The sequence below is a fragment of the Capra hircus genome (genome assembly GCF_001704415.2).
Source record: "Capra hircus breed San Clemente chromosome X unlocalized genomic scaffold, ASM170441v1, whole genome shotgun sequence".
In the NCBI taxonomy this organism is placed as follows: Eukaryota; Metazoa; Chordata; class Mammalia; order Artiodactyla; family Bovidae; genus Capra; species Capra hircus.
In genome coordinates this window covers 51,444,552-51,469,760 of record NW_017189516.1, presented here as the reverse complement: position 1 = coordinate 51,469,760, position 25,209 = coordinate 51,444,552, and the positions used below count along the sequence as shown (strand labels likewise).

The 25,209-nt window shown below is 39.4% G+C and overlaps 1 protein-coding gene across 2 annotated transcripts in view; it reads left to right on the top strand.

Annotated features, from left to right (window-relative positions):
• CDKL5 (cyclin dependent kinase like 5) overlaps positions 1 to 25,209 on the top strand; it is a 176,441-nt gene that overhangs the window by 136,355 nt on the left and 14,877 nt on the right. For both annotated transcript variants that reach the window (XM_018043886.1, XM_018043885.1), the window contains exons 11-16: positions 2,493 to 2,644; positions 8,258 to 9,224; positions 14,783 to 14,884; positions 15,185 to 15,290; positions 17,965 to 18,088; positions 25,012 to 25,111. In XM_018043886.1, coding sequence (XP_017899375.1) covers positions 2,493 to 2,644; positions 8,258 to 9,224; positions 14,783 to 14,884; positions 15,185 to 15,290; positions 17,965 to 18,088; positions 25,012 to 25,111 — 1,551 coding nt within the window. The remainder of the gene's footprint in view (positions 1 to 2,492; positions 2,645 to 8,257; positions 9,225 to 14,782; positions 14,885 to 15,184; positions 15,291 to 17,964; positions 18,089 to 25,011; positions 25,112 to 25,209) is intronic.

The window sequence follows — 25,209 nt, the reverse complement described above, 5'->3', positions numbered from 1 at the left end:
GTATTAAAACATTCTGTCTAGACAGGACTATGAGATACCTAAATTAGATTGCTAAAATGGATAGAATGATAACAATCTAAATATAAATAGTAAGGAAATCATTAAAATTTTTTCATCATTTTAGCTATTCAGGCGTAATGTTTTGTTTTGTTTTCTTAGCTTCATTGGGTCTTAGTTGCAGCATGTAGGATCTAATTCCTTGGCTAGGAATCGAACCCAGCTCCCTGAATTAGGAATGTGTAGTCTCACCCAGTGGACCACCAGGGAAGTCCTCAGGCATCATGTTTTAAAAACAAATCTTAAAATGAATGTTGAAAGAAAAAAGATTCTAACATTTTTTGCGTATTCAAGGCCTCCCATAAGATTATTTTATCAGTGAACATAATTCTGCTCTTAGGTGATTTCTCTCTCACTGGCTTTTCATTTGACAACTGCAAGATCACTGCTGCTACCATGCCAGAATGTTCCTCCTCCTGCTGGTGTCCCTGTCCAGAAGGTCTCCGTGCTCTGGACTGCTGAAAATGTTCTCACAATTTTTTATTCAAGCTTTTCTACCCAAGTAGATGGTTAGCCCCTTCAGTAAGAACTGCTTTTTCACATTTCTCCAGCTTTCAGTGCAGCCAGTGTTAAGTTATTTGATAGTAGCAGACCTTCAAAAGATACTTGTTAATGGATCAATTTTATTTTATGTCAATTCAGTCAACTGTCAGAAACATAGGAGTTTACACTGCACAGAGCCTTTAAAGGCATACTTAGCACAGTTGGAAGTTGCTGTGCAGCACTCTCAGAACTTTGCTCTGCTTTAAAACTGTGTTAATCTGTGTTCCATGGAACACTGTGTAAATAGGTGTGGGGGCAGAGGTGAGGGAGGGGGGCGTAGCCTTTGGAAAAGGCCACATAGGATATAACCTTTCTTAGAGATTCACAATGTTCATTAACTTATAAAGGCTTTCAGAAATCTCACAGTAAAGAAGTATTTCCCGAATTTAATTAAATACTAAATAAATACTTTAAAAAAAATGCTACAGCACTTGTGTTGTTCTGAACACAGATTGAGAGATGCTATTTAAAAAAAATCCTTAGGCCCTTTAAGATTAATTAGGCATAAATTATTTCTTAAATCAGTTGGATTATGTCAGTCTGTTCTTACAGTCAATATTTATTTATCAGGGCTTTAATTATTTGGTAACTTAAAATGTAAATAGAGTAAAATAGAACTGAAATATAATTTCATGTTTTCTGCCTTTTGTCTCTTCTAGTCAAAAATAACTGAACTTCTTTTGTTAAATCATTACCAAATGTAATTACCCAGTGTCAAATGTGGTACCTGGTAAATACTAACACAGATAAAAATATGACAATAATCTGAACTGTTATGCATTTACATCAGTTTGAAGGTTGAACAGTTGAACTGTCATTCACTTAATATACTTACCATTGGGACTTCCCTGGCAGCCCACTGCCAATATTCACCTTCCAATACAGAGGTTGTGGGTTTGATATCTGGGAACTTGTCCTATGCAAGGGATAATGGATGTATGCCATGATTTCAGGTGTACATCAAAGCATTAATTATAATAGTGCAAAGTGCAGCCATCTAGACATCCAACAATAAATCATTAAATAAATCATACCACAAACTTCCATGTAGTCACTTAAAACATGTAAAGTTCTTTGTTGCATCATTGTTCATGATAATAAAAGAAGGAAAACAGTGCTACTTAGGGTAGCATTGCCTGTAGGTAATCGATAGACCTAAGATAGTATATAGAATTACTGATATGGAATGATCTCTTTAAGATCTACTGTTGAGTGGAAAGAAGACTCAAGTGCAGACTATTGTGTGTATGTGTGTTTGAATAGAATAAAAAGAGCAGATAGAGATATGCACAAAGTACCTGTGGAAGGATTCACAGGACACATGTACAATGGGCTGCCTCCTCCAGAGAGGAGGACAAGAGAAAAACGAAAAGTGTATATTTTTTGATATGAATGTGTACTTATTTAAAAATATATTTTAGGGAATGCCCTGACAATCCAGTGGTTAAGACTCCGCACTTTCACTACCAAGGGCTTGAGTTTGATCCCTAGTCAGGGAACTAAGATCCCACAAGCTGCGTGGTACAGCCAAAAGTAAAATTTAAGAATACATTTTAAATATTTAAATTATGTTGTAAAAATGTTCTTAATTAGGAAGTGAAAGGTACAGTATACAAAACTTGTGTGTAATATAAGCCAGATTTTGTAAAAGAAAAAAATATATACATGATATTTTTTAAAGGTCTGGAAGGGCATATTCCCAGAGGACAGCAATGGTAAGATTATGAGTGATTTAGACAGTCCTTTAAAAAAAAATGTTTTTAGACTAAACTGTTTACTAGATATTCTGCAATGACCATGCATTTCTTCTATAGGGAAAAGAAATGTGGTTTTTATTACAATTTAAATTTGACTTTGTGATGTTCTTTCCAATCCTAACTTTATTTCCTAAGAATTTACTGAAGTTGGACCCAGCTGACAGATACTTGACAGAACAGTGTTTGAATCACCCTACATTCCAAACCCAGAGGCTTTTGGATCGCTCCCCTTCAAGGTCAGCAAAAAGAAAACCTTACCATGTGGAAAGCAGCACTTTGTCTAATAGGTAAATATTCCCTTTTAAGGAAATACAGATGCAGTATTGGTCTTAAAAGTAGGTGGAGGAGGTGGCTGCTCAAATGATGCAATTAGAGAAAAGAAGGAAACCCCTCCTTATTCAAAAATATCTTCCTTATGCTTATTGCATGATTCAGAACCACAATTAAAAAGTTGTGTGGGTCTCAAAGACCTTATCTTTTACAAGATTTTCCCCGGGGAAACCTATACATTCCCTGGGAAAGGTAGCATGATTTAGCAACAAAGGGAAGTTTCTAGCCTCATGAGCTCGAAGATCCTGTGTGCATGGGACAAGGGTGATCCACAGAGGAAGAAGGATGGGTGAGGGCAAAGGGATTCCTGAAGGGAGAGGACGATGCCAAACACAGGACGATGGGAAGGCACCTAGGACATCCTTTGTAACAGAACTGAATAGTTCTGGCTTAATAGCAGGGGCTCGTGTTTTTGTTGCTCTTGTCTTTTAATCATTAAGTTGAGAAACTAGTTTTTCATAAGAATAAGAATATATAAATAGTAAAATCAGTTTGCTAGGTAGTGATTAAAATTGATGCTTTCTGATGTAATTTTCAGCATAATCTTTAAAAAGCCCTGTATTTCCTGCAGGGTAGGAGATTGGGGAGGGGGCTCAAGGAACTGGACCCTGCGATCAGGTTCTCTCTCCAAAAGCAACATTCCTTACTTCTTTGGCTGCATTTACAGGGGCAGTGTCCTTCCTGTTCCAGGAAGCTGGTCTTGTCATCTAGAATTGCTTAAATTTGGAAGATAGGAAATCGTTTCTCTTGTCTACTATTGGAGGAAATTGTTTCTCTTATCTACTATTGGAGAAATAGAAAACAATAATTCTCTCGCTTTCCTAATATAAGTTATTTTTTTTCCCTTGTGCCCCCTTTCTCTCCACATAGAACAATTGTTCTTAACCAACTGGAATTTTGAAAGCTTAAGACCTGGTATTTTTTAGATCTGTGAGTACAGCTATAAATAAGCACTAACCATTTACCCTGTATTTTTTCTGCTTAACCACGACGGTGTGATTGTGTTTTATAGCTGTTTACTCTCTTTAAAATGACTGGTTTGGTTATTGTTTCCCTCACATCGTATAAACCATTCTTACCTGTTTTTTTTTTTCAAGGAGGCCTAGGAGGAGATTCAAATTCTGTTTCACTAAGTTGGTGTTCACTTTGTTGTCCATTTCCATGAGATCAGTGCACTAAGGCAAGGGCCAGTATTCATCATATGGTTGCTCCTTTGAGTTCAAGAGCATCACATTTATGCCTGTGACTTATCTGAGGTCACTCCCAGTTCAGGTGCTTTTGTCTCCCTTCTACGTTGATTGTCACCTGTCTCTTCTAGTTTATATTTGCAAAGAATAAGGATCTCAGTGATAGAAAGTTCAGTAGACTGATGATGAAGATTTGTGCTATAGTGGTTGGCAGTGTAACCATACCATAAAAGGAGGCCTGTGTCTTCATCCTCTAATAACTCACTTGAGAGAGATACCCAGTGGGGTCCAAGGCTCTCCTTGGGAGCCCTCTTTAGGGATCTGTCAAGGAGGATGTGTGTGGTCATGAGGATGTGGTTCATGTGGTCTTTGAGGAGTCCTACCAAATCCCCTTTTGAAGCAGACAAGGATAGAAATTGTAAGTAAATAAAAATCTCTGGAAGAATTTGTTTTCAGGTCTTGACAATATATTGAATATATTAAAGAAAAAGTCCTAAATGATTTATCTAGGAAAGAAACCATTAGCTCATTTTACATGTATCTGGAAATATTTCCACTCGACGCTTGTCTGTGGTCCACATATCCTCCATGGAAGCCCTTGTTGTAGACACTAATTCTTCACAGACCATGGCTCCGTCGGACTTCCTAGCACCCTTGTAGAGATGTTCAGGGCACCATGTCGTGTTGGATGCCCTGCCTTGTCCCTGAGACAGCAAGTATCCTCATACACATGTTGTCACGCACCCTGTCTCTGTAGGAGAGGCAGTGGACTCTGCATTACCTAGTCTTTGCCTAAGTCTCCTTCAGACTCTTCTGAGGTTCTGCTCACCTTGGACATGGTGGGATGGTGCTTCATCCTGCCACACACTGCCCTCTCACCAGGCCTGCTTTGCCAGTCTTCCCCATAAAAGTATAGTTTTGTATCTTTGATGTTTGCTTTGAAAAGTTATTTTAACTGGAGATTAGCCATCTATCTATCCATCCTACCAACCATTAAGAAGGGTTAATATATAAAATCTCAAGTGGTTGGCGGTTTAACACGGATTCCTTCCAGTTGTGTGTCAGAGAGATCTATGGGATTTCCGTAATAGTAGTTTTTTTTTTAATTGAAGGATAATTGGTTTCCAATGTTTTCTTGGTTTCTGCCATACATCAACATGAATCACCATAGGCATACATGTGTCCCCTCTCTTGAACCTGCCTCCCACCCCTCTATGTTGTTACAGAGCTCTGGTTTGAGTTCCCTGAGTCATACAGCAAATTTTTACTGGCTATCTATTTTACGTGTGGTAGTGTATATGTTTCCATTCTGCGCTCTCTGTTTGTCCCACCATCTCCTTTCCTCTTGTGCCCACAAGTCTGTTCTCTGTGTCTGCATCTCCATTGCTGCTCTGCAAATAGGCTCATCAGTGCCATCTTTCTAGATTCCATATGTATGCATTAATATTCAATATTTTTTTTCTTTCTGACTTACTTCACTCTGTATAATAGGCTCTAGGTTCATCCACCTCATTAGCACTGACTCAGATGTGTTCCTTTTTATAGCTAATATTCCATTGTATATATGTACCACAGCTTCTTTATCCATTCATCTGTTGGTGAACATCTAGGTTGCTTCCATGTCCTAGCTATTGTAAATAGTATGTGTCTTTTTCAGTTATGGTTTTCTAAGGGTATATGCCCAGTAGTGGGATTGTTGGGTCATATAGTAATTTTATTCCTAGCTTTTTAAGGAATCTCCATACGTCTTCCATAGTGGCTGTATCAATTTACATTCCCACCAACAGTGCAAGAGGATTCCCTTTTCTCCATATCTTCTTGAGCATTTATTGTTTGTTTGCAGATTTTTTGATGATGGCCATTCTGACTGGTGTGAGGCTATGCCTCAGTGTAGCTTTGATTTGCATTTCTGTAATAATGAGCAATGTTGAGCATCTTTTCATGTGTTTATTGGCCATCTGTATGTCGTCTTTGGAGAGATGTCCATTTATGTGTTCTGCCCCCTTTTTGATTGGGTTGTTTGTTTTTCTGGTATTGAGTTGTGTGAGTTATGTACCAGTTTTTTAAAATTATGCTTTGGCAGAGCTCTGATTTGAAGACAATATGATGCCCTTTCTACATAGGAATTGTGTACAGAGGTCAGTGGCTTCAGATTAATATCGAGACAGAAACTTTGAGAATAGCGGTTTAGGCTTTTTGTACTTTTTATGGGAAACCTAACTCTTTGACACAAGTTTCCACCTTAACTTTATAGCCTCCCTTTTCACATTAGAAATTGCATCTTATGTTTCTATGAATATATTCTTGCTAACATATGTAGGTTTGTGCTCCACACTGAGAGCAGTGTTTCCAAGAGTTTCAAAAGCTTTAGCAGCTATCTTCACTGTTCTCTTATCTTTTTCTGGATATACTCTTTTGAGCTTTGGACATTTTACATCATCTGCATGTGTTATCTCTGTGATTACCCTCTCTAGTCCTGAAGGAGAAAAGGAAAAAAATAAGGTTGTGAGAGCCCAGGGAAACCAGGCAGGGTAGCCACCCCATGAGAGCTGTAATCTAGAGACACACCTATGATCTGAGTCAGGGGGCCACTGCCAGGAAGGAGCAGGGGAGACAGCCCCCACACCCTTGCACTGTTAAGCCCAGCTGTGAGTTAGGTGGCAAGGGAGGCTGCGTGACACACTCTGAAGTGTTGGATTCCCCAGGCCCAGGATGGAGCAGAGAGGAATGGAGAATGGACTGGGGGTTGGGCACATGGAGAATAACCAGCATACTTAGATCTATTTATGGGTGAGACTCTGTATCATCATTTGAGTTTTTTAAGAAGTTGCTGAGATATTTTTAGTTTCCAAGATGTACATTGTTGTAAGTTTAAAACTTAACATGGGGACCGCCAACTCTGGATCTAGAGATAGACTCTCTTAACATCATTTACTAGAAAGTGAAACTTTCCTTTCTTTGTATTTTCTCTCTGGACCTGGGGTCTGCCATTTAGTTAGCTCAGATTTAAGTGATCTTATTTAATGCTACAATTTCTGTGACCCAACTGAGAGAGATTAGTATGTGCATTTTGGAGATGAGGCCTTCCAAACTGTTACAATTATGCCTGCCATCAGATACATTTTAACACTTCTCTGAAAGAGAGGAGGAGAGGATGAGGGCCTTCACCTTTGATGCCTGAGCAAGTGGATTCTTGTAGGGAAAATAGGAAGACACAGTTTGACAGATTACTACTGTAAAGGGGGAAAAAAATGTGACTTTTCCTCTAATAACTGTGCGATGAGAACAGAACTCTCCCAGATCAAACCATCTTTAGCAATAGCAATATTTGCAGCAAAATTTTTGGAATGAATAGTAAAAATTGTTTTTTATTTAAAAAAATAATGAAATTGCTATTCATTTAAAAGCACTCTCACCTATCTCAAACCGTAATTTGGTCCTTTAAATAGTTACAGTAGATCACACTGATCTTACTGTGATACCAGCTTCAGCTTTCAAAGAGAGGACAGGGTTTTCCTCAAGATTTATATTTTGTATTTTAAACCAAGCAGGACGTGAAGCTTTCAGTCCTAAAGAAGACCTCAGCCCATTTGAAATAATGAAGTGTGAAATGGAGAAGAGAATAAATGGTGTCTTTTGGAGAGAAATTACCTGTTTAGGTCCCTGTGATCCAGTTAGAGACACGCTCCTAGTCAGTGTACAGGAGGTATCTGACACACCCCAAGTATTGCCACTTCTCTAAAACATGAATGTTGATCGTGATATTTTCCAGCAAACCGCACCAGGCAGTTCCCACTTCTTTTTAGAGTATTATTTTCTTTTTTTGTGTACCTTGCTAGAATTCACATTCATTGATTATACAGGCTAAAGACAAAAGAGACATAGGTGCTTGTGTCTCTATGCTGTATGAATCTCTGAGGTAGGCCATGAGTTTTACAAATAAAAATGAAGTTAAAGGAACACAGTGATTTGCAAGTCTAAGTGTCTCCTTCTGATGTCCATGCAGACAGAGTTATAAAGAATTTATGTATAGCTCAGCTCTCTTGTTCTTTGCAGGCTTTCTATAGCACACACTCATGTGAGCCCCAATATAGCAAAAGGATCTTTTCCCAGATGATCAGTTAGAAGCCATGTTGGCAGCAAGTTAGCTGAGCATTTAAGAATGCCGAAGCACTTCATCAGGACCAGTGCTTTGTGGCAGAGTGACTTGATCTAAGCAACTTATTCTTAATGATAGATTACATGTGATTTATAGTCACATGTTTGAGAGAGAGAATGTTTTTAGTCTTTGTGGTGTTTTAGGTGTTCTTTCTTGTTTTAGTAATACTTTTTGTCTGTCTGCTCTTAAGGGAAACTGATATGCTTCTTTCGTTTCTGACACAGAAACCAAGCCAGCAAAAGTGCGGCTTTGCAGTCTCACCACAGATCTAACAGCAAAGATATCCAGAACCTAGGTGTGGGTCTGCCCCGGGCTGATGAAGGGCTTCCTGCCAACGAAAGCTTCCTGAATGGAAACCTTGCTGGAGCTACTCTTAGTCCCATGCACACCAAAACCTACCAAGCCGGCAGCCAGCCTGGGTCTACCAGCAAAGATCTGACCAACAACAACATTCCACACCTTCTCAGCCCGAAAGAAGCCAAGTCAAAGACAGAGTTTGATTTTAATATTGACCCAAAGCCTTCAGATGGCCCAGGCACAAAGTACCTCAAGTCAAGCAGCAGATCTCAGCAGAACCGGCACTCTTTTATGGAAAGTTCTCAGAGCAAAGCTGGAACCCTGCAGCCTGGTGAAAAGCAGAGTCGGCACAGCTACATTGACACCATTCCCCAGTCGTCTCGGAGTCCTTCCTATAGGACCAAGGCCAAAAGCCATGGGGCGTTGAGTGACTCCAAGTCTGTGAGCAACCTTTCTGAAGCCCGGGCCCAGATTGCAGAGTCCAATACCAGTAGGTACTTCCCATCCAGCTGCTTGGACTTGAACTCTCCCACCAGCCCAACCCCTACCAGGCACGGTGATACAAGAACTTTGCTCAGCCCCTCGGGGAGAAATAACCGAAGTGAAGGCACTCTTGACTCACGCCGAACCACAACCAGGCATTCTAAGACGATGGAGGAATTGAAGCTGCCTGAACACATGGACAGCAGCCATTCCCATTCGCTGTCGGCACCTCATGAATCCTTTTCGTATGGGCTGGGCTACACCAGCCCCTTCTCCTCCCAGCAGCGTCCACATAGGCATTCCATGTACGTGACCCGGGACAAAGTGAGAGCCAAGGGCTTGGACGGAAGCTTGAGTGTAGGGCAAGGGATGGCAGCCAGAGCCAACAGCCTGCAGCTCTTATCACCTCAGGTACGACTTAGGGCCTTGACCAGATGTGTCGGCTCCTTAGGGGAAGGTGGTTCGGGGATGTGATGGGGTCAGTATGCAGTTGTGCTTTAAGGAAGCAATATTTGAAAGACTAATCTTTTAAAATAATTTTTTTTAGTTATTTAAGCTAGTTGTTGAGTACTCAAGGAAACTCAGAAAGCTTGTTTTTCAAAATCTGTTTCCTTTCTTAAATGTTCCTTTCTGGCATATTTTGTTTAGAGAACCTCTTTTTTCATTTATTATTTCATTTATTTTTATTGAAGTATAGTTGAGTTACATTGTTGTGTTAATTACTACTGTACAGCTAAATGACTCACTTATACATATATATATATGTATGCATCCATTCTTTTTCATATTCTTTTCCATGATGGTCTATCATAAGATATTGAATATACTTCACTATAGTGTACAGTAGGACCTTATTGTTTATCCATCCTGTATATACCAGTTTGCATCTGATAATCCCAAACTCCTAGTGCAAGCCTCTCCCACCTCCCTTCCCCTTGACAAGCACCGGTCTGTTCTCTGTGTCCCTGATTCTGTTGATGCTTCATAGATAGGTTCAGTTGTGTCATATTTTAGATTCCACATATAAGTGATATCATATATTTGTCTTTTTCTTTCTGACTTAATTTACTTAGTATGATCATATCTAGGTTCATCCAGGTTGCTGCAAATGGCATTGTTTCATTCTTTTTTGGGGCTGAGTAACATTCCATTCTGTATATATACCACATCTTCTTTATCCATGCCTCTGTTGATGGACATTTAGGTTGCTTCCATGTCTTGGCTATTGTAAACAGTGCTGCAATGAACATAAGAATGCACCTAGCCTTTTGAATTATCGTTTTGTCCGGATATATGTCTAGGAGTTGGATTGATGGATCATATTGTTACTCTAGTTTTCTGAAGAATCTCTATACTGTTTCCACAGTGGCTACACCAAGTTACATTCCCAACACTGTAGGGGGTTCCCTTTTCTCCACATTCTCCCCAGTATTTGTTATTTGTAGACTTGTTATTGATGACCATTCTGACCAGCACAAGGTGATACTACCTTGTAGTTCTGATTTTCATTAGAGAATCCTATTTTAATTTTTACAGAATTCATCAGCTATCTGGCTAATTTTCTTAAAATTAAGTGTGACTTCATGGAGATTTTCTCTAATCTCTGCAAACCACATTTGCTTAAATCAAACCCTTTTGCTAATACCTTACTCAATATCTAAACTGAATTGAAAAGTTTTAAATTTATCCAGAACTATAGGTAAATATAACTCTAGGCCAAGATAAATGTTAATTTTCAGTCTTTCTAGATTGTTATTACTCTCAATGTTTTTAGCATAATGCTTCTTCCATCTTACTGATCTTCAGACTCCAGAATTGACACTAACCTGTTTAAAACAAGTAACATTCTTGTAACAGAACACATATTTTTAAATTTTATTTATTTATTTTAATTGGAGGCTAACTACTTTACAGTATTGTAGTGGTTTTTGCCATACATTGACATGAATCAGCCTTGAGTATACATGTGTTCCCCATCCTGAACCCCCTCCCATCTCCCTCCCCATCCCATCCCTCGGGGTCATCCCAGTGCACCAGCCCTGAGCACCCCGTCTCATGCATCGAACCTGGACTGGCAGTCTGTTTCACATATGATAATATACATGTTTGAGTGCTATTCTCTCAAATCATCCCACCCTTGCCTTCTCCCACAGAGTCCAAAAGACTGTTCTTTACATCTGTGTCTCTTTTGCTGTCTCATATACAGGGTTATCATTACCATCTTTCTAAATTCCATATATATGCGTTAGTATACTGTATTGGTGTTTTTCTTTCTGGCTTACTTCACTCTGTATAATAGGCTCCAGTTTCATCCACCTCATTAGGACTGATTCAAATGTATTCATTTTAATGGCTGAGTAATACTCCATTGTGTATATGTACCACAGCTTTCTTATCCATTCGTCTGCCAATGGACATCTAGGTTGCTTCCATGTCCTGGCTATTGTAAACAGTGCTGCAGTGAACATTGGGGTACATGTGTCTCTTTCAATTCTGGTTTCCTCGGTGTGTATGCCCAGCAGTGGAATTGCTGGGTTATATGGCAGTTCTATTTCCAGTTTTTTAAGGCATGTCCACACTGTTCTCCATAGTGGCTGTACTAGTTTGCATTCCCCACCAACAGTGTAAGAGGGTTCCTTTTTCTCTGTACCCTCTCCAGCATTTATTGTTTGTAGACTTTTTGATAGCAGCCATTCTGACCAGCGTGAGATGGTACCTCATTGTGGTTTTGATTTGCATTTTTCTGATAATGAGTGATGTTGAGCATCTTTTCATAGAACACATATTTTTAAAATTATATCTTTGTGACATAAAACATTCACCTGCATCAAAGACATGAAGTTGGAGAAAAAACAGTGTTAGAAGAAGAAAAGAGTGTTATGTAGGAAAAGTACCCCCTTTTTAGAAGATACAAAATTAGGCTTATCAGTGTGTATCAAAGCTCCAGAAAATACAAATGGACTCTGCAGTGGGAAGCCTAGCAAGATGGGTGCTGGGGAGAGGGAGATTGTCAATAACTATGCAGTTGGTTTAGCAAAATAGCTAAAAGCTTGGACTGGAAAGCCAGGCAGACCTGGGTTTGTATCTGAGTTCTGCAGTGTGCTTTCAACTCTAAATTTGGGGATTTATCTGTGCCTTGATTCCTCATCTGAGTATTGTTGCGAGCATTAAACACGGTGTATAAAGCACTGTGTACCCTATGCTGGGCACAGAGTAAAGGTTTTAGTTTGTTGCTGCTGCTTCTGGGATGATGGGGGGCTGTTCTTGAGACACTGAATACCTTCTGTATGCTGGGTATTCTTGGCAACTTAAAAGAGTCTGAGGCAAGGTTCTTGCTCTTGAGAAATTTATCTTCTCTTAGGGAAGATTAAATTATACATGATAACAGTGAAATAATTACGAACCAGATTTCTGTGGCACTGGCTATAAAAAGTACTCGAGGATGGGGAGAAATCATTGTTAGCAGGAGCAATCAGAAATGGCTTTTGGAGCAACTGGAGGTCTTGTTGAAGCTCAGATGTGGAGACAGGTTTTTTGGTTGAAGGATGAAAATGTATTTAGGCCTTTACTGAGCTAGGCACCATGATAGACTCTAACTAGAAAGATCAAGATGTGGTCCCTGTCCTCTTAGAATGTATGGGCTCGGGTGGTGGGATGACACTTGCCAACACATAGGTGGGGACAGTGCTGTGAGACTGCATGCCTGTGCTGTGCCGGAGCTGTGCGCAATGCAGGGACAGAGGAGGGTGGCACAGTCCCCGCAGGGGGACTGAGGCAGGCCCCCAGGGGACAGCGGCGGAATCTGAGCAGCAACTTTGAAGATGTTGGGAGCTTCACCAGGGGAAGAAAGTAGAGTGGGCATGAGGAAAGAGGCTCAAGGGAGGGCCAAAAAGACTGTCTGGAAGAGAAGGGGAGGGTACTTGAGACATTAAGTATTAAGTAGAATGGTGGGATTGCAACTTGTGCCACGTGCGTAGAGTGGGAAAATGCAAGATTTAGACCCAAGCATGAAGTGAGAATATGTTATCTAAGTCAGTGCCAGTGGAAAGACAGAGAAAGAATGAGTCTTACAGACTCCTCAGAAGTAGAACCGGGACTTGTGAATGGAAGGATTGAATATAGGAAAAAGGAAGCCTTCAAGGTTTCTCTCCTAGGAGCTGCTTTTCAGAGTAGAAGAGAGTACTTGAAGTCAGCTAATTCAACCCCTCCATTGCATGGATGAGCATGCTGAGGCTCTGAGAGGTTGGATGGGTTACCTAAGTTTACCCAACTAGTTCAGAGTGGAGCTGGGATGTTGAGGGAATGTCCAGGTCTCTAGGCCAGAGCTTTTCACACTGTGTCACACTGACATGTGGAGGTTGGGGTGTGACCCTGGCCCTTATGCAGAGATGTTCTCCATGAGGTTGGAAGATGCTCTGGGGCCCCAGTGAGAGGAGACAGGAGATGTCATGATTGGAGTCAGAGCAGTGGTCGGAGGAGCCTCTCTAGAGAGAAGGGATCTCTAGCAGTCTGGCAGCCCCACATGGATTTACATGGAGGTCAAAAACAATAAGGTATGTTAGCTTTAAGCACAGTGTAAATAGAGAAGTAAGAAACATAAAAAACTGTACCTTGGAGAAAGGACAAATGGACTGGCTCTCTGACTGCTAGAGAAAAGGCTTCATGACCCTGGTAGAAATAAGCTCATTATGAAACAGTAACTGTAGGCTAAAAACATATCCAACCGTTACTGAATTTTAAGTCCAATTCGGGAGGTGCAGTGCTGAACTGCAAGAAAGTACAAGTTTAAAGGCACAAAGATGGCAGATGGCTTGACAAGTAATTGAAGCCAGGAATAATGGGAATCACTCTCCTGAAAAGTACTGTCACCTTTAAGAGCAAGGGCACTGGACTGGCTCTGTCAACTTAGAGTTTAGGTTAGGTATAAATCATTTATTTTCTAAGATACTTTTCTAGAGGCTTTTGTAAACAATGCTGGTGATAAAATTCAAATGAGATCTTGTCACAAAGTAGAAAGAAGAGAGGCTACATTGAATGATTTCCTGCCCGGAGTCCTTTCGTAGTACATTTGGGGAGTGAGGGGGAGAAAGAATCATATTTTAAATTTTAAATAAACTATTTTGACACATTGTGTAAGGCTCAAGATAATACTCTTTCTGTGCATGATATAAAGATACACAATGCAGCTAACTCCTCTGAATGGCTTGGTAATTTTATTCCATAATTCTTTCTTTCTAAAGGTAGAAAATGCTACTTTTCCCCTCAATGAACACTGCTATGGATCAAGGCTGCTCTTAGCTTGTGATTCACTTCCTTGACAGAAAGAGGAAGTATTTCTGGAGATGAGTGCTTGTCGTGATTGTTAAGAAAATACATGAAGTATAAGTACTGTTATCGTAGAGGAGATTAAGTACATACACTACAATAGTTAGAGGATTTTTAAGACAGAAATTATTGAGGGTGCTGATTCAATTCCTTGATCTACCCAAAGAACGTTTGTTTTCATCTGAATCTGCCATACATGTCCTTCATGAAAAATACTTTTGCATCTGTAGTTCTTTTTGGAGAACTCGGCCTAAAATCTGCTAGAGATATTTTGGATTAACTAATAGAACCTCTGGTTCTCTTCTAATTGAGTGCTGCTCAGAACCATGGCTTTCTAGATATTAGGAGGATGATTTTCTTTGTTTTTAATAATTAATTGAACTATTTTCAGAGTAATTCATTCCCTGCTTACATTAACTTTAATGAGAATTTCACTTTCCATCTGTCTGACATTTGTTTGACATATTTTACATTCATCAGATGATTCACTCTTTTATGGGACAATTTGTGTTTTAGCCAACTCACATTTTTTATTTTAGCCAGTTAAGGTACTGGTTATACCAGATAAAACCCATGGAAATTTAGGTGATTTTCATCCCTAGGAACAAGACAGTCTCAAAAATCCTTTTAACTTTGACTTTCAGCCTGGAGAGCAACTCCCTCCAGAGATGACTGTGGCACGATCTTCTGTTAAGGAGTCCTCCAGAGAAGGCACCTCTTCATTCCATGCGCGGCAGAAGTCTGAGGTATGAATTTTCTAGAGTGGCTACCATTCCTGATAGAACGTGTCTATAAAGATTGGTCATTCAGAATCATTACAATCTGTCTTATAAGATTTATCCACATGTAGTTTCCCACAAATTATTTGAACTGGCTTACAAAGGAAGCAGTCTTCCTCATGCCATAATTCTGAGTTTTGTCTTAAATAGATCCCAGAGTAAATTATAGATCAGTTAGGTACTGCTCTGAGTACATAGGCCGCATCATCATCGCTCTGCTGTTTACCTTTTTTTTTTTTTTTTGCTGCTGTTTACCTTTTGTCTCAGGGTGGAGCGTATCATGACCCCCACTCTGATGATGGCACCGCCCCCAAGGAAAGTAGACACCTGTATAATGATCCTGTTCCAAGAAGAGTTGGCAGCTTCTACCGAGGTAAACCCAGCTCCTAGCACCCATCCGGGTCCTCTCTTCTCTCCCCCTCACTACATCTCCAGCCCACACACCCCCCTACATTCCACTGCCCTGACTTCCGGTCAATGGCATTCTTACCTGCACTGCTGCCTTCCGCCACATCTTCCTGCCCTGGGTCCCACTGTCTTAGTTCAGACCCTTGTGGCTTCTGACTTGATTTCTTTGAATAGCCTCCCAGCAGCTCTCCCTATCTCTAAAGTCACCATCAAAATGGTCCCTGGAATGATCCTTATGAAGCTGTGTTCTAACCACACCACTCATTCGATCAAGTCATAGAATATTTATCGATGTCACTTGTGTGCCTTAGACTTTTAATTTAGAACATCAGTGAGCAATACAGCCAAAAGTCTCCACCCTCACAGAGCTCACATTCTCATGAGGAGAGAACAATACTAAATGTAATAATTACATAGAGCCGTAAAAGATAGTAAATGCTACAGGGAAAAAAAATACAACAGGGCAATCCATCGCCCCCAGCCCCAGTCCTCTCTCTCTCTCATCTGCTAAGAATCTTCTGGTGGCTTCCCATTGGCAACAGGACAAAATGTTCGTTCCCTCAGATGGCATTTTAGACTTTCTGTGCCTGGCCCTTGCTATTCTTTCCAGCTCTTCCCCCGCCGCTCACACAGGTCATGCCCTCCTCTGACCTGAATGCATTACTCCAAATGCTCAGACAGCTTGTTTCTGTCCCTTTTGAGAGTCGGCTTTGATTTCCTCTGCAGTGTGATGGCTTCCCTGCCCACCTAGACAAAATGAAGTGTTTCCTTCTTTGTTCTGCTCATGGTCCTTTGTTTCTAACATAACACACACCACGTGGTATGGCTTCTTTGCATTTCTCTCACAAGGTTACAAGGCCCTTTACCTTTTCCTCTTTTACCCTCATTGACTAGGACACTGCCTGGCAATTTCAGAAATATTTGTTGAATGAATAACAGAAACTCTTCAAGTGTACTTGTATGACCTTAAAATTGTGTTTTGATGTTTAACAGACAATTGTAACAAATGTTTCAGGGGCTGAATGGATTTAGGAGGGACTGACAGAAAAAGACATCCCCTTTAAGGAGCTATGTAGTAATAGAGTGGGGCCCCCCCCAGGCAGCCCCAGCCCCTAGTGGGGAGACAGACAGCAAGCCCACCAGGGCACAGGTAAAGTCCTGGGTCCGCGAGGCCTAACTTCTCATAATTCTGTTCATTTGGGAGGATAGCTGGAAAGGCAGAAATTGGTAGGCAACATGGACAATGGCTTGGTCATTTTAACTAGGAATCTGAGCTAAATAAATGCATGCAAGTCTTATTCAGGACCTAAATATATATTGACTGATTAGGCTACTCTGTTCCCTCCTAGCCCCACGCTGGAGAAGAGCATGACATTCGATACCTTTTGATGCATTTATTATTTTTCTGATGTCACGGTTACTTTAGAATCTTATGGGACTAAAATTTTAATTCAGATTAAAGGTAATTAAAACAAAAGTATTATAGTGTACAAATAAACAAAAGTATTTTCTTCTCTCCCTGGAAGTTTTACTTCCAAAATGGATCACACACATGTTAATTCTATAGATGTCTAGAGAGTATATGTTAATATTAAGATGTTAACTAAGTTTTTAATTAATTAGTCCCTGACCTCAAGGAACACAGATTTATTTTGATTGCCAATTGATTATTATCAGCAAAGCCCCTTCTAATTGACTTCAGAGTTTGGCAGGTAGAACATTTTTATTTAGAAAGTCCAGAAATAGAAGTGAAAGATTTAACTAGGTGAAACATTTGAAGACATCTCTCATTTCAGTGATACCACTAAATCTAACTGGATGATGATCTAGTGGTATCATTGAAATGACAGATGTTTTTAGAATATTTCCCATTTTCTTTCCTGTTAGCCAAGAGTCAAGTGAAATGGTGTCATTTGTCTTTACATACAGCCTGTGTATTCCTTTTGTGATGAAATTTGTAATATATTTTGATTTATGACCAAGCTTAGAAATTGACAGAAAAAGATGATTACCCCCCACCAAAGAAAAACAGAAAAGTATCTACTCACAAACATCACGGTTTGTCTTTTTGTTTATTCCTGGATTGAATACTTAGAGAAAAATAGTATTTTTGTGCAAATAACCACATTTCTTTGGAATTGAGTTTAAAAAATATATAAAATTGGTATGTCACCTCCCAAGTGGCAAGTCTTAAACTGTAGTTGGTATATTCCAGCACATATAATGTTAAGAATCACTTCAGACTAAAAATAGATTCTACATAGTTGGGTCTATGATATAAGAAAGCCTCAACTTAAGTGAATGTCAAATGGAGAGGTGGGGATCATATTCATACTTTGAAATCTCCTATGATGTTTTCCAGTTTATCAGCTGTTACATTAATTTATGTCTTGAATATATTGCCTGAGTTAACTGACCCTTGCGAGTTACTGTCATAAGCAATTGGGGGAGGGGGGAGGGAGAGAATGTTCCCTGGAATGCCTCCATCCTCAGAAAACACAAAAGTTTTATGAAGGGAAAGTGAGGATATTGACTTACCTTTTTTATTATTTTGTTTGTGTGAGAGAAATGCAATAGAACAATATGAGAAGTGCTTTGATCAAAAGAGTACATCAGTGGCTTACCTTTTCTTTATTCAGTGCCATCTCCACGTCCAGACAATTCTTTCCATGAAAATAATGTGTCAACCAGAGTTTCTTCCCTACCGTCAGAAAGCAGTTCTGGAACTAACCACTCAAAAAGACAGCCAACATTCGATCCATGGTGGGTATTTTAGCTTGTTTTTACTCTTATTTTTTCTAACTGTGGATTTGAGATTTCACAGCAATTTAACAGTTTAGCATTCTTTCTCCTACTAGGCCTCTCTTTCTTGAGAGAGATTATTTCATAAGGGAAATGTGATTTGTCATTATTTGTAATGGTTTCTTTCAAAATGTTCAGCATTTATGTTAAATATCATGTAAAAGAAAGAAAATACCCTGGGTCCGTACATACCTCATAAGTCTTCCATCGTCTTCTGACATGATTGACATCCTTTGCCGTCTTCTCCGCTTGTTCCTGTTGAATCATGTAGGAGACAATTTGCTTAGCCCTTGGTGTGCAGTGTCTCACTCAGTTCTCACAATCAGCCTTTGAAGTAGGGTAGCCTTTCCTCTCCAGATGAGAAAACTGCAGCTTAGAAAAGGTAAGGAGCCTGCCTGGTGCTGGACAGCAAGTACCAGGGAGGAGACGGGATCTAGACCCAGATGGGTTCTGACTCTGAAGCTCATGTCTTTTACTTCTGTACTACCTGACTTTCATTCAGGGTGAAAAGAGAGATAATGGAACAACCATTTGTGGTACCACAAAAATGTATTGGTAGTCAGAGGGCAAAATGATGTGCCAATTTTGCATATCTTTTAATCTTTGTGTCATGTGTAATGAAAATTTAAGGAGAGAATTATAACACACATCAAGTCTCATTAGCATATTTTGTGTGGGGGGTAAGGACTGTATTTTAAATAATGTAGACTTCATAGTCTCAGCTGCCCAGAAAGACTTCCCAGAATCTAGATGTGAGGGGTATTTATATATTTTTCATAGGGCTATTAAGTTCTCCACCAAGAGAATAAAATGGCACCTCACTGTAATGCACTGAATTGAGAATGAGACTAATCTGTCAGATTCTGTCTCTGCTGTTTATTGCCAGAATTCATACAGTTTGGACCCTGTTGGCAGGGTAATATCAAGGTTTCAGTGTTACCATGCCCTATAGGGAAAATAACTTATTTTTACAATAATAAAAATTATTTTCTTAAAGTTATAAATACTTTTTCTTTTATAAGCACGTTTTATATTTATCACCTTATTTATAAAATGAGAGTTTTAACATTAGTGACTCAGAGGTTAGACTCTGGAAATGAGATATCTTGACTAGTGTCACCTTTTGGCCATGTGAGCTTAAGTTCTCTGTCCCTCAGTTTCCTTGTCTATAAAATAGGCTAAGAATATCACTTCCCTCATACAGTATATATGATCATTAAATGAAGTAAATAAAACATCAAAAGCATCTAGAGCAGTGCCTGGCACCGTTGTGACTTGTTAACGTTAACAGCAGCAATTTTTACCATTAATGTTCTCTAACTTCAGTATGACTTACCAGGTGTCTCCTCTCCACTTACTTTACTGAGGAACTTCTGTGAGTTCTTGCTCCATAACTTAGATAAGATCTACACATTAACTGGAGAGCACAGGTACAACTCCAGTTACCGACGTTGACAGTTTTCAGGTGGTTTTGACAAGCTGTGAGAATAGTGTCTAAGTTGTGAGACTACAGAAATACAGATGGAATTGTGTTTCATCCTGGTTATTGCATGATGAAGTGGTGGTGGTTTAAAAGAGCGTTGATTACAGATTAGCATGAATGAAAATTAGATAGGTCAGATCAAAACTACATCTAAATGGGGGATTCACAGTCTTAACAGCATATTATTTCTGACTTTTTGATAATCAGTTTAAGTAGACCTGGATATGTGTAGAAACCTAAAAACAATTGTTTTGAAAAGAATTAGAGGCACAGTTGGGATGCTGAACTTTAGACAGGTCTTCATCAAGTCATCTGATACTGCTGTTATGAGGTTTGAGAGAATTCCAGAATTTCCAGGGAGGAATTGGATATATTCTTTTGTTCTTACTGCCCCTCATGATAGTGCTGCTATGATACTTCTCCCCCATGCATCGCATCCAACTTAGTCTAAGTCATCCATTAAGCTCAACTTGTCTTGGATTTTTTCCTTGAACAAGATCTCTCATTGGTTCACCATATTTATATTTGAGAGAATGCCATTTGATAACTTTTACAGAAACATGAATGAGCCTTGCCATGGTGACATAGTGAATTGCTGTTCCTAAATTGTCACTGTCCTAAGGGCAGTCTGTTTCTCCTTGTTAGTAGTACTTACGTTTCTTTGGAGAAGGGGATATTTGTAGAGGGCACACATTTCTTGCAACGGAAAAGTCAAGCTACTGTATCATGCTTTAAATGATAGTGTAGTATAATATGCAGAGCTGTTATTCTGGCCATCTCAACTGTCCAGAATCCAGTTAAGAACTGGGAGATAAGCCAAAACATTTCAGAACAACAAAAATAGGGTTAATACAGTCCATTGATCATCTTTAGTAATGGGAAAACACCTCCACCCTCCCTGTGAGCCTACTTATTCTTCTTCTATGTTGAGTTCTCTCAGTTGGCACTGAGGTTGTCAGGCAAGAAATAATCCCAGATAACAAGACGGTGTGCAGAGAGAGAAGGATCCTGAACAGTAACTGTAGAAAGAAGAGAGGTAGTTTGACTTTTCTAATGCTCTAAAAGGAAAGTCATTTCTGGTCATTATGGTTTCATACATAGAGTGGATATCCAGGTAGAGTATATATCTTTAAAATAGGCTGCTCTTCCTTTCCATGAAAAGACGAAGTGTTTAGAAGACTGCTATCAAAATTGGGTTAAAAATTGACACTTAAACAATAAACCAAATTAATTAGATATCCCAGTAGTTAAGATAAGTGAAGAATTGCTGTCACTCACTTGCACAACCCCAGGCTTTCTCTTCTTGTAAAGTTATGAATACGTTGGTATCCTTTATTGTCATTATAATGCACAGAATTATTCCTGTAGAATTAGTCCCCGACTTTCTACCCTCAGACATTAGCCAACCGACCCCTAGTCATACTGGCAGGGGAAGGGAGGTGACAGGGAAAGTGTCACAGTCAGCTTCTCTTTGATGCACCTTCTCACTACTGCTCTTGAGGGGATTATAATGGAGCTCCCTGGCCCTCTGTCTAACTGGTGGGTCGCTTGCCTTGAGTCTGTGAGCAGCTTGAGGTCACACCCTTTGTTTTAGTTTTTCTCTGTATTTCCAACACCTAACACTGATCCTGGCACATACAGAGGTACTCTATAAATGTTGATTGGGTTTGATTCAGTTGGTTTTCATTCCTTCCCTTTTTTAGGTGTTTCTTTTGAATTCTCTTTCTTTTTAACCCCTTATGGAAATAGTAGCTGTTCTGTTAGATAATGTTTGAGTGCCATGACTATTCAGGAAGGAGACTGTTATTGTTACCCACCCCTCTCCCCACACACACACATATATACATATATTCTTCGCCACATCATGCTTGCTGCACTCCCCACCCCTCCCCACCCCCACTGTGTTTTCAGCCCTGGATAACATGCCAAGTGACAGCTGAGTGGTCCTTCTCAGAGCTCCTGTCCCTGAGACTTAGGTGATCACCATTTGCCCTTCTCTTGTGTTGCTCCTCTGTTGCCTGTATAGTTAGTTTGCTCAGTACAGCACACAACTGTTGACCAAATGAGGTAGAATCAATAACAGGGTCCAGAATTCACAAGTGAGATTAAGTCACAGGGCTCACTCTTACCCACTGGGTGCAGTACTGGTTATAAATGTTCAAGTCCTTTTTTTCATTCATTTGTACAGCACACAGCGTTATAGGTGCCTGAGTTCCTGGCAGCTTCTCTCAATCCCTGAGTCTTTCTTGCAGGTTTTTCTCCTTCGACTTGTCTGTTAATTCTGTATGTGTGTGTTTCAGTGTAGCTTCTCCCTTTATCTACCTTTTCTCTCTCTGTCTCCCTCCCTCCCCCACTGGCACTGTTTCTTTCTCTCTGACTTCCTTTTGTGTCTTTCTTTTTGTGATGCATGCACACTTAACACTTTACTCCTAGCTTTCATCCTCTAATTCAAGGGTAATTTCTTTTTCTTTTTTGTTTTGGCCCCTGGAATCTTTTCCCACCTGGATCTTGACCCCACTGCCTCTCCATGGCTCCATTTTGAGGATACTTTCCTCATTATTCCCCTTTCCCTGGACTCTAGTTTATCCAATGCCTCTGAAGAGACCCTGCAGAGAGTCTTTGATTCATCATCTGTGATTTGGGGACACAAGGAATTGCAAACACCGAGCTTTTTGTCCTGCTCCTCCTTCTCTTTCAGTACTGTCCCCCATCGCCCCCATACTCTAACCTTCATTTTATTGGACAGTCTTCTTCCTCCTAGGGCTGGTGTCTCAAGCCTTCACTTCTTCTCATGCCAATATTCACATTCTTATAGTAACACCTGTTCCCATCCTGAAGATGTGGTCATGATGAATGTGGCCCCCTTAAAGATTTCCTCAGTTGGCAGAAACCACTTTAACTGCTGACCCTCAGCAGACCATTGAGATTTTGTTATACTTTAATTCTGATTAGTAAAAACTTCTTCCCGTTAACCTACATACTCTGCTCTCCTTCTAGGTTATGTGCAGACCCCAGTATGGAAGGACATGAGCTGTATCATAAGCATATAATGCTTTAACTTCTGGAAGTTACAAATTGTTAAAAATAGTATTACTGGTTACATTAGATGCTCTCTGAGGTTTCTTTGAGGCTTCCCTGATAGCTGTTTGGTAGATTCTGCCTGCAGTGCAGGAGACCCCAGTTCGATTCCTGGGTTGGGAAGATCTGCTGGAGAAGGGATAGGCTACCCACTCCAGTATTCTTGGGCTTCCCTGGTGGCTCAGCTGGTAAGGAATCTGCCCACCATGCGGGAGACCTGGGTTCAGTCCCTGGGTTGGGAAGATCCCCTGGAGAAGGGAAAGACTACCTTCTTTCAGTTCTAATAGTGGTGCTTTTGTGTTTCCAGCAACTACTTACACTGTTCTGCTATGTTTCCTAGAACCCTCACATAACTGAATGCTGTGCCTAGAATTTAGTTAAGGGCAGTCTGTCTTTAGACCCCATCCAAAGGTTTCGTCTCCTTAATCTCAAAAGTACTTGTCATAAGAAACTTTGACCAAATAGGCCCAGTCTGTCGTTAGGATGAGAGTGTTTTTCCCAGCAATACAGCATTGAGTTTACAGAATCTTTAACATTTCACTATTTCATTCTCACTCATTCCATCATGTCTGAGGTTTTCTCACTTTCAAAATTGCTAACGCATCAGAGTCCCAATACTAATTATTTTATTGGATGTGTTGTATTATGAAACTTTAACTTCAGAGCTTGAAACTCTCAATGAGGTTTAAAATTGTAGTTCCTAATGAGTTTCAGAAACACTTGAGCCTACAGTACATGGTTTTACTTCCTTGGTATTCCCGTTAACTTTTAGGCTAAACACTTAAGAATGAATGACCCTTACTCCTTCAAACAGTCATAGTTTTTACTTCTTGTTTTTTGTCTGTTTGTCTCCAAATTGTTTCCTTTGTGGTCTTTGATCTTGAGTTCTTGGCTTTTCAAATGAATTTTCTATTCTGTAAATCTTTTTGTTATATTTTTAGTCCATGTTTGTTATTGAAATTTAAAAGAAGTAACAACAAATCACCAATAATCCTACTACCCAGAAATAACTAAGTTTTTTTTTTAATTTCTCTCTGCTTTATAAAAAATTTGTGTATATATACACATAGATGACTTTAAAAAAATATAGCTGGGCTCATGTAGAAAGTTTTGAATCAATCCTGCTGTTTTCACTTAGTATTATAGTTGAAATGTTCCTTCATATTAGTGAAAATTCTGTGACAGTGTGATTTTAAAAATAGCTTCATGGTATTTTCTATCATGTGGATCTGTAATAGATTATATAAATGTTTTCTGCCTTCACATAGATTTAATCAAGTAAGGGATGCTGGTTTGCTCATATTTTTTAGATGTGCTAGTAACTTCACTGTTCAGTACTCTAAAACCATAAGTATGAATGAATTCCATCACCTTTAAAGTTTCTACTCTTGATTTTAGGGAACAACTAATAGAAGGAATTCAGTCATTTGAGAAGATGGTTTCCCACAGGCATCTAAATGTTCAGATTCAAAAAAGGGCCCATGGAATGTGCCTTTTTCAAGAATGACACCATTGCAGTTGTTTTTAAGACCATAAATTAAATTAAGTAACATAGGGCCTCTGTTAACATATAAGTAGTCAACTTCTTGGGGCCAGTGGCTTGTTTGCTCTCTTTTAATACCTCCTATTTGTATTAAAATACCTGGTGGTGTCAGTGATACAAAGCTTAAAGTCGTTATTTCAAGTCAGAAGCTTTTTTCCCCAAAAGTGTGCTTTGTATTAATGCATTATCCTGTCTCTATTTTTTCTTACCTCATCTACTTTTTATTTAGTTTTAATACATAGGTATAAAATTTTCATAAAGGAATTTTCCAATTTCAGGCAATTTTTACTTTTATTTGTAAGGTTTCTGTAGCAGCATTGATTTTTTTTTTTTTTTTTAATGTTCAGTACCTTGGTAAGCCACTGATAATGAACTTGTTAAGCTGGTTTTTAAAAGGTAAATGGAAAAATGAAGATACTGAAAATGTTTTTGTTTCCCTTGGAGGGATACAGAAAAGGCATCCTTCAAACGTGTGCTTTCCAGGCTCTCTAATCCTGAGGTTTTCAACAGCATAAAAATGGTCCTGTAGCATAGTTACAGATCATTTGTAATAATGTTCAAATTGCTAGTTCAAGTGAGCCTTTGCCAAAGGCTAATTATTAACCATGCTTCAGGATATTCAGTTCCTTCTGTGCTTTTTAGAGGTTCTTTACCTATGTGCTTGATTCTTCATGGCTATTTGAACCTGGTGTCATGCATTTTTAGTCTTCATTATATTTGTCATATAATGGTAGAGGAATGATTGAAAGATCAATATGATAAAAATGTCTTCCCATTTAGGAAAAGTCCTGAAAACATTAGTCATTCTGAACAACTCAAGGAAAAGGAAAAACAAGGTTTTTTCAGGTCAATGAAAAAGAAAAAGAAGAAATCTCAAACAGTAAGTAAATGGCCAATTTCTATTTACAATGGCATACAAGTCTACATTAGTCTGTGGGATCTTTACACTTTGTACATGGCAATCAAAATGAATTATTT